Source organism: Podarcis muralis, chromosome 15 (assembly GCF_964188315.1).
Source record: "Podarcis muralis chromosome 15, rPodMur119.hap1.1, whole genome shotgun sequence".
NCBI lineage: Eukaryota > Metazoa > Chordata > Lepidosauria > Squamata > Lacertidae > Podarcis > Podarcis muralis.
This window is the reverse complement of record NC_135669.1, coordinates 27,692,266-27,701,530: the sequence shown is the minus strand read 5'-3', so window position 1 is coordinate 27,701,530 and position 9,265 is coordinate 27,692,266. Positions and strand designations below refer to the sequence as shown.

The 9,265-nt window shown below is 40.7% G+C and overlaps 1 protein-coding gene across 9 annotated transcripts in view; it reads right to left on the bottom strand.

The window, feature by feature from the left end:
- Positions 1-2,321: 2,321 nt before the first annotated feature.
- Positions 2,322-9,265, bottom strand: part of ZBTB44 (zinc finger and BTB domain containing 44) — a 31,743-nt gene continuing 24,799 nt past the window's right edge. For 8 of the 9 annotated variants that reach the window (XM_028707443.2, XM_028707448.2, XM_077919723.1 and 5 more), the window contains one exon: positions 2,322-7,756. In XM_028707443.2, the coding sequence (XP_028563276.2) occupies positions 7,474-7,756 (283 nt within the window). In that variant the 3' untranslated portion in view covers positions 2,322-7,473. The remainder of the gene's footprint in view (positions 7,757-9,265) is intronic. The other variant, XM_028707449.2, reaches the window with a different exon arrangement.

The window sequence follows — 9,265 nt, the reverse complement described above, 5'->3', positions numbered from 1 at the left end:
AAGATTCTCCAAGTGTTTTCAAAGGAAACCAGATCCAAAATAAGTTTAAACTCTTAAATCACACCACTGGGCTTCTCCGAAGTATAACATAAACATGCATTTGCTTCTGAACCTCCCCATAGGGATTTAACCCCCCTCCCCTTTTAGAACATTTATTTGACACAACCCTTCAGCCTTTTGTGAATTTGTGGAGGAAAATGTCAACCTTAAAGCATTCTTTTTAGAAAGTTAACTGGTTCTCCATAGTCCCCCCCCCATGTGCTCTTTTAACTGTACTAATTTCAAATCAATCAACTGGTGGTTATGTAAGTTGTTTGTAATTTCTGTCATATCAGCCCTGAAATAAATCTGTAGCTTGCCAACGTTACGTAAAGGGGAGGAAAGTCCCCTGAATTGGGGGAGGAGATGGGGGTCTATGCTTGGAAGACGCTCTTTAAAAAATACTCTGTTGCCCATTATGCAGTGGCGACTCCCCCACGCCTAGATTTTCTTACATAACACAAGAGCTTGTTTACACTGTTGTAAGCATAGCTTTAAATGGATCCTTCAAAAAATGGAAGGTTAGAAGAAGCAGAACTCGAAAATCCAGTTCGGACTTTAGGGTTTGTTTTCTTGCTGTGGATTTTGGCTTTCCAATGCGAGGGGGGAAATGCCCTACATGGTTGTAGGACACAACACTATTTCTCAGATGCAGAAGCAGTAACATGCAAGGCTGTTTGATGCAAAGTTAAACCAGTAGGGACAGCTCTTGAGCAGGAAGGTCTGCTTTTATTTTAAAGCTGTTTTGACTCCCAACTGAACCTGAACAGAAAAACCAAATTTCTTTCCCAAAGTAGGGGAGAGCCAGAGCTGTCATTTGAAAGCCTATTGGCTGAAGTGTGTGCTCATCCCAGTGAAAAAGGTGATGCATGTATCTTCCACAGCATCTTACCCCCTAGGAGCACTCACAATTCCATTACCTACAGATGTTTCCCTAGCCAAGGAATGGCAAATGTAGCCCTCCAGGTTCCCCTATCTGGCCCTCAGCACCCTCCCCTGGCCACACCGCTCATTGGTCTGCCATTGCACCTTCCTTGAGTGCTTTTGCCTTGCTGAGATGTGCCCTTGAACTCCAATGCCTCTTGCATGTCTGGATGGAGGAGTTAAGTGGTGTGTACAAACTAGTCCGCTGTACAAAGTTAAACTCTTTGCCCCTCCCACTTTTCCTCTGGCCCCACCCGGGGGGGGGCATGTGAACCCCTCCCCCCAGAACGCTGCCCAGAAAGGAACGTAACCCTTGGGCTGAAAAAGTTCCCCCAGCTTTTCCCATAGTCTTGTGGGGTAATCCACAGGATCTTACAAAGAGCTCTCACACATGCTCAGCTCCCTTCCAGATTTCTAACATGTTGAGCAACTTCCACTTTGAGACTTGCCAAATGCATAACTAAATCTCAAGCTATTAAAAAACCCCAAAAACTACAGTCCAACAAACTTCTGGTAAACTCTCCAGCAGCTCCCTTTGATGGGAGCCAGCTGGGGTAAGAACTGAGAAAGGGACGGGAACTAGTCCCTCCCTCTCCTGGTTAGCAAACCATCACTTGAGAAAATGTTAAGTTGCACTAAGTGTAAAGTAAGTGCCTGACAACTCATCTGTAGCACTTTCTTGCATACGTAGTGAAACTAATATTTTCACACCTAACTGCATTGGATTGTACAGAACAATTCAAGGTTGTTTGCCCGTCTTCTTTAGCAAACCAGAAGCCAGTCACTAGGCGTAGTCTCTTAAATGCCAATGACACCTGACTGCGTGGAGCCTTTCACCCCTGGCGAGAATGCAAAATTTCAGCCCAAAGGACAGAAACCTTGCAGAGGGCTATATGCTTGCTCCCACAAGTTGATTTAAGAACTTAAGAGCCCTGCTGGATCAGGCCAGGGGCCCATCTAGTCCAGGAACTGAGCACAACATATTGTGTTCTATTGGCTGCAAACCAGTTTGCAAGGGTATCAGGTCATAGATAGCGTAGGATGCATGAAACCCAGTACAGCAGAATGACTCACTTTGGTTCTTAAAATAGGCCTTAGCTATATGATTTCACCTCCTGTTCACCCTGAAAGCTTGCACAGCTAGGATGGTAGTTTACATTCCAGACAGTCTCTCTATTACAGCACTTAGTCTACGGGACTGCAAGTTGGCCTTCATCCATGTGCGCAGAAAGTTCCTCATGAGCATGGGAAGCATTTCCCTTATAAACGATAAGGCCAATGTGCCCTTTGGATCCCGCCTGGTGTCTGAAAATCACATGCACACAGACATGGAGAAATAACAACACAAAAGTAGGTGCTTACTCCATAAAACATTAATATTTTAATGAAAAATCTTATCATGTTTCTATCCAAAGACACTCAAAACTAGTTTTTCTTCCCTCTCAATTTTGACTTATTAATGGGACCAGTCTGGAGATTTTTTTTGTTTTTGAACTTTTTTTTAAAGATTAAACAACCAGGCTAGCAAAAAAGGTACCCAATACATATTCTTCTTATATCAAACAAGCTAATATTTCAGTACAAGGTAACTATACAGAATATATACATCAAACAGAGAATCACAAAAGCGAACACTACAGGCTCAGAACAGATTTTGAAAAAACCATGATATTCACATTGATTACAAGAACTCTAAAAATGATTGTAACAGTGAAACGGCACTTTAGTTTACAAAAAGTCACAAAAATATATATATAGCCACCAAGAACTATGGGTTCCTGAAAAATACTAATAGCCAGATATAGTATATAAAATGCAAAGTGTATTTCAACATTAAAAATAAAACCAAACCCAAAAAACATTTTTTTTCTCCATTAAGTTCAATAAACATGCCAAGTAGCCTAGCTGTGGTCGGCACGGACGAGAAAAGCTGTATGAGATGGGCAGCTGGTGACTGAAGACTGGCACAGTTAGAAAGGGGAGGGAGTCACACACACAGTGGCTGGGGAGCCCCTTGAGAGTTCAGTTCACATTCCCAGATCCATCTTTACTCCCTTCCCCTTTAAGGATTCTACAAAGGCCCAGAGACAAGACAGCACTGCAAAAGTGGGGCCTGGAAGCACTCTCCAGCTTCCGTTGGGGGGTGGGGTGGAAGTCAGAATAAAGCTGGCAGCATGCGGGCAGCCGAAACCAAACCAAACCGCACCACCCTTCTGAGGTCTCTCTAACCCCGTCCAGAAAGGAGGTCACAAGAGTGCTGCTGGAGAGCATCATCAAGGTGGCCAGGCCCCTGGGAGAGATTCACGAGACCCGCTGAAGTACTCTTGATACCACACAGAGAAATTAAAATAAAAACAACAACACACCACAGAGCTTTAAAACCAGTTATCTTGCATTTAAAAATATTTGCATCATTTCTTTTTAAAATTACCAGCTTTTATTCTATGATGAGCTCTAGTATTTATTTATTTCTAATATTACTCCGCTTCCCAGCCAAATGTGACCCCCGAAAGCCTTGAATGGCAGAGTTTACCCCTGAATCCAAGCAGGAAACACCTGTTCCTAAAGAAACTTAGGGCAATGACTGTTAACTTTTTTGTTTGTTCTGTTTGTTTCTGGGATAAGAAAAGCAAGCCTTTATTTTCTGCAGAAAGGCAACTAAGGAGCAAAAATTGCCTCTGTTATAGTGATCCTCATCCAAACCATTCCTGGTGCACTACGTTCTGCAGACTTTTAAGAAAAAGGCAGGGGAACAGGATCTAACCCTCTGCCATCTTCTACCTTAAGGCTGGTGAAGAAAAATTAGTAACAATCCCTCCCCCCAAAAAATCTGACCAAAGCCACTATTTTAAAATTTGCAAATGCATTGTTAAAAAAATACAGTTTTAATCTCTTTTGGGAACTGGGGCCTAGGGACTTTCGTTTTATAAAATATATAATATATATATATTCATATATTTTGCTACACTGGCACTGGTTGCTTTAAAACAACACTTTTTCACATTTACACTTTTCAGACTAAGGATAAGTGCCAAAACTAGAACTAAGGACACAGATACCATGTTCTGTGTTAGAATGGGGAGCAAAAAATTGGTCAGTCTGAGAAGAGGCTGAACGGTCTTCCAAAAGATGCATAAAAGGCAAAATGAGCCCTAAGCTGGTGACAAGAGGTTTGCTATATGAAACTGACATTCCATGTTGCGCTTTGGGTGAACATGGTCTCATTTCCTACGCACACATACCCTCTTCATAGGTGTTTGTGGGTATCACCTGTTGGCACATTGAAACCAGCCTCACTAGTGTGCAACTTCTGAGAGATGAGGAAAATGTCAGGTGTAGATCCTAACTCCCACCTGTGCCCTTTCCAAATTCTGTATGATAACAGACGCTTTTCCTTTGGATATAAATCTCTCTCACACACAAATCATGGAAAGGCTGTACAGTATATCCAGATTCTTTGAGTGCTACATCAAATGTGTAGGTCTCACTGAACGACTGCTAGAATAACTTAGGATGGTTAACTGTAAATCCCAACACTACAAAAGCATCACCAAAGAAACTCAATTTTATTATCTTGGGTTGGAAACATCATTGAGCTCCCTCAGTGCAATTCTTATGATGGTGCCTTGGAAAAGATGGAAAAGACGCAGGCTCAGTGGGATTTAAAATAGGGATGGGCAAAGGTTATTAAGCCTTAAGAAGGGTTGTACATCCAGCTGGTGGCTTTTAGATTAGTTCACTGAAGCTCTTTGAAATAGAAGACTGTGGCAGCAACCTGGGGTTATTCTCTTTGAGAGCCCAGGTTGGGATGGGTAGATGAAGACCAGTCACTCTTGGGTAAAGAGACTGATGCTGCAGGAGGAAGGAGGAAATTATTTCTCCACAGCACTGGCCAAACTTTCAAGAAGCCTATAAATACCCCATGGGGCTGACTGTTTGCAACCCCCGATTTAAAATATGCTATGCATATAGCTTATTTAAACTAGGCACACTTTAATTGGAAGTAAAGTTTAATTTAAATAAGTGGGGTTATGTTTTCAAGTTAAACATGGGTAAGACCCCAAATTCACCTACGCGATTTCATTTTAAATGCTTCTAACAGACATCTGACTCGGCAAGTTAACATTTCCAAATGTCAAGGTACAAAACAAGGACTCTTTTTCACAGATAGGTAGCTCAATGGAGAGGGGGGTATTCCTTCACCAGGAAACATTTATGTATTACAAAAATGTTTCTTTCTGTGGAAGAGAGAACTTTCAACTGATCCTTTACTGGGCTGGGATTTAAAAATACTGAATAAATACAACAAGGTATGGGTTTTTTGTACTGTGACACAACACAGTAGCCCGTAATTCACATAAACAGTAACTATGCTCAATTTTTCTTATGAAAGAATAAACTTGAGGTTGAACACACTTTTTATGAATTTCTTCATTTAGTGTTTTCCTTAGTATTACTTCTGATATGAAGTTTCACATCTCCTAAATGTAGATCACCTGCTCTACATTTGCACATATCAAATGTGCAATTTGCACTTGCGAATTATGACTCATAACTGACCTTATAGAGATAAGAGGTACTGTGTAGGCAGACCCCCCTCCATCCTCTGGAAAAGAGGTTAAACAACTGCAAAGCACACCTGCTGGATGGTCTGCCAGGTAATGAATTTGCATGCAACCGATGTGCTTCCTGCATCATTTAGACTCGTTGCCTTAATATGATTTGAGACAAGACAAAACAAAACATTTACCTATTGGAATTTGCTACTTCAAGTCAGTTTCATCCTGCATTTATGGGATAAAATAAATGGACAGTCCAATGCATCCAGAGGAATAATTAAAACTGCGGTACAAACGATTCTCTTTTGCTGATTTTTGTTATATGATGGAACCGTCGTACTTCATACAGGTTCAACCTGAGAAGAGGGACAGAGCCTCAGAGGGGGCATCTTCTGCTGAAAATAGTGGAAGTGTGATTTTTTTATTCTATTTGAAAATCATGGGAAGAAAAACCTAAATCTATTTAACATAACACTTGTACAAAGAGATGCCTCCTTAGTTTTTTGTATTAGTAGAAACATCAAATTTCTTCAAAACTATGATTTCCAACTATTGCTACATAAAGTATCAGCCCTGCTAATTAACCTCTGCAGTGACTCAATTATTTTTTTCCCTATCAGCCCCCCACTTTTAAAAAATTGTTCTTAGTTTGATGATAATGTGAAATTCATTTCATTGGTACCTCCCTCAGATAAATTTCACTTAAAATTCGATGTGTCAGGATACTCAAAACCAAACAAATGAAAAAGACAGATTAAAAAATGTAGTCCAAATTAAATTTCCAAGCCTTACCAACGACAGAAGATGTTGGCAAAAACCCCAAAAACTGCCAGCCTGAAAATGCCCTATCATGTGTTTACAACCTTTTATAAACTTTGCAGGGAGAAATGAAATGGCAAGTCTTTCTGATTATTGCTTGCTGGATCTGTGTATGTAGCCAGAGTAATGGCTTTTATGAAACCAGCTTGGCAAGGGTATAAAAATGTTTTAAAACAGGAAGATTTTATCATTGCTAATAGGCCTTCTGTAAACAACCCCTGTTGGATTAGAAACTTGGCCTCTAAAAGAAAATAAATTGCTTGCATTATCTAAAAACAGTATAATAAAACCGAAGTGCATACATAGATGTGTAACTGCAAAAGAGTACATCAATGCACAAAAGCTCTTTTGCCTTTTGTAAACTCTCTCCTTGTCATGTATTCATACTACTCCATGATGTTAAATACAACTAGGAGTTCTTGACTACAGAGTTTTTTATGTACCACTTCGGAGAATGAAATCCAGACAAGGCCATCTGCATGAACAGTTTCTAAAAAGGAGTGGCATGTCAGAGGTGAGCATACCTAGGCATGTTCCCCTTTGCTTTGCCAAAGCCAATCAATCATCCGCTTCTAAAAACAGAGGTCTTGTAAGCTTTAGAAACAGTATAGTAAGCATGCCTTAAAGAAAAGCACAGACCGAAATTATTCCTTTTAAACAATACATGAAGGTCTACCAACGCAGGCAATTTTTTCTCTTCCATACTGTGTGTGTGTGTGTGTGTGTGTGTGTACTCAAAACTCATCATTTTAAGCACCATTAATTTTTCTTCCTGCACCAGAAATCCTGCAAAAATGGGGTGAGCGAAGCAATCCATTAACAATTAGGTCTAAACTGCAGAATGAGAAACCACAAATGTAGTTTGAGTGTGCTTAGCTTTCCTTTAGAAGTGCATGTGATGTTCTGATAGAACCTTACTGTGCATTTCAGTCTTAAAATGTTTCCACAGAAGTGCGCGTTTGGCTGTGAAGAATAGTGTAATATCTTTTGCAGTTTATGGTTTTAACAGCATAGCTTACAAAATTAAAAAGGGGTACATTCTTGCCCCCCCTTTTCTGAAAATTAAATTAAAATGTACAAGACCAAACACAGGCACTTTCCAAAAAGACAAAAATGAAACCAAACTGCGGACTTATTCAATAGTGATAGACGAGAGCCCTGGTTTCGGGAGGTCATCCCGGCTCACGTCGGCACTTGCAGTCGTCTTTGGCTGCTCTGGCATGTCTTCTTCCTTTTCTGCCAACCCACCCAGAGGCCCCAAGGGGAAAGTGCTTTCACAATTCTGAGTTGATGAAACCTGTGAAATGACAGGCATTTGGACAGAGGAGCTGCTTTCAAATCCATGCTCTCCTAGCTCATACTGGCCAAGGGTCTCTTCCTGTTCTTGGTTTAAGTAGTCCGGTACTAGGAAATCACTAGAAGGGAGTTCAAAGGTTAAGAGAGACAGTTACTTGTTAGTGAAACATTCAATATGCTTCTGCTAGCTACAGCATGTCGTAAGGCAACGATAAAGCTAACTTCACAGCATGGCCTCAGGAAAAGCTGCCATTAAGAACTAAATCTCTATTATGGCTCTCATGTGCCTTTCAAAGGTGCTGTGTGACACCTGTGTTATATAACACGCTAGGTCACTCCTTTAGAGTAAGCCTGTCCCGTGACTCTAGCATGGTTATTGTCTTCATGCTACCACAAAGCTTTCTTTTCAAATGTCTGTGCTAGCATGGAGAATTCCAACATGCAGCAATCCCACAAGCTTTCTGCATGTAAGCTGAAACTTGTGAACTGCAGTGATATCATACAAAACTACAGCAGAAGGTTTATTTTGTATTCCACTCCCCACTCCCTGGTGGTAATTTCATTATCTGGGCATAGGTTCAAACCTGGCCACCCATCAAGACATATGAAAAACACACAGTACAATCAAAGTGCAATCATGCCCCAAAAAGATGGGGAAAGATTTAGTGTTTGTCTGCTTTGAAAAAAGAGGAACCAGTAAGGAAGCAGACCTAAATAAAAGAATATAGAAAACAAAACAAGTATCATGCCCATGAATCGTATTCACCCCACCCTTGCCCCTGGCAGAGATAGCCCCATACTAAGCTAGCTGCTCTGGGGCCAATGGCCATGAGTTGAGGATGATGGGAGTTGTAAACCATAACATCTGGAGGGCACCATACTAGCTGCCTCTACTCTGGGGGAAGCTGCAGCGTGGGGAAAAGGCGGTTGTGGAGAATTTTGCCAGGGAAAAAGCCATGGTGGGCATGAAACCCTCAGTTCTCAGCCTGACTGTTTCACTCTCCCATGACACTGGGTGGTCTTGTATTGCAAAGTCAGGGGTTATCGACACTTAATTTTCCTCCGCTCTTTCCAGGCATGATTTAAAGCTCCATGTCTGAGCACCTTATTTTTACTCTGGAGTTGTTCCCATGAAAACTCGCTTTTCATAGTGTTGAAAATCTGCAGAAAACATGAACTGACGTTTGCTCCGATTCAGCTTTAAAGAGCAGGTTTTCATGGGGAAAGCTGAGGGCAAACAAAACAAAACAAAACATTAAAGCACAGGCTTCTGCCTGAAAAGAGTAGGGCAAAAGGTAAGTGTGGAGAAACCTTAATGGGTGAAACCCAATGAAAAATATTTTTGTTGGACTAGGATTTCAAAATTTAAAAATAATATTCAGAGGTTTGGACAATTCAATTTTTTTGAAGTGGGAGTGGGAAGCTTAAAGAGACACTGAAATGTATCTGCTACCCAAGAAAACTAATCATAGAAAGGTCTGAGAAAACAAAAGTTAAACAAAAATACATACCAGCATTTTGATCTGTGACAAAATAAAAAACCAAAATGGCATACATAAAAAAAAAAGTTTTGAAACAAAAGGTTCCTTAAGTTTACTGTTTTGTGGTCAATTACATATTAAGAGAAA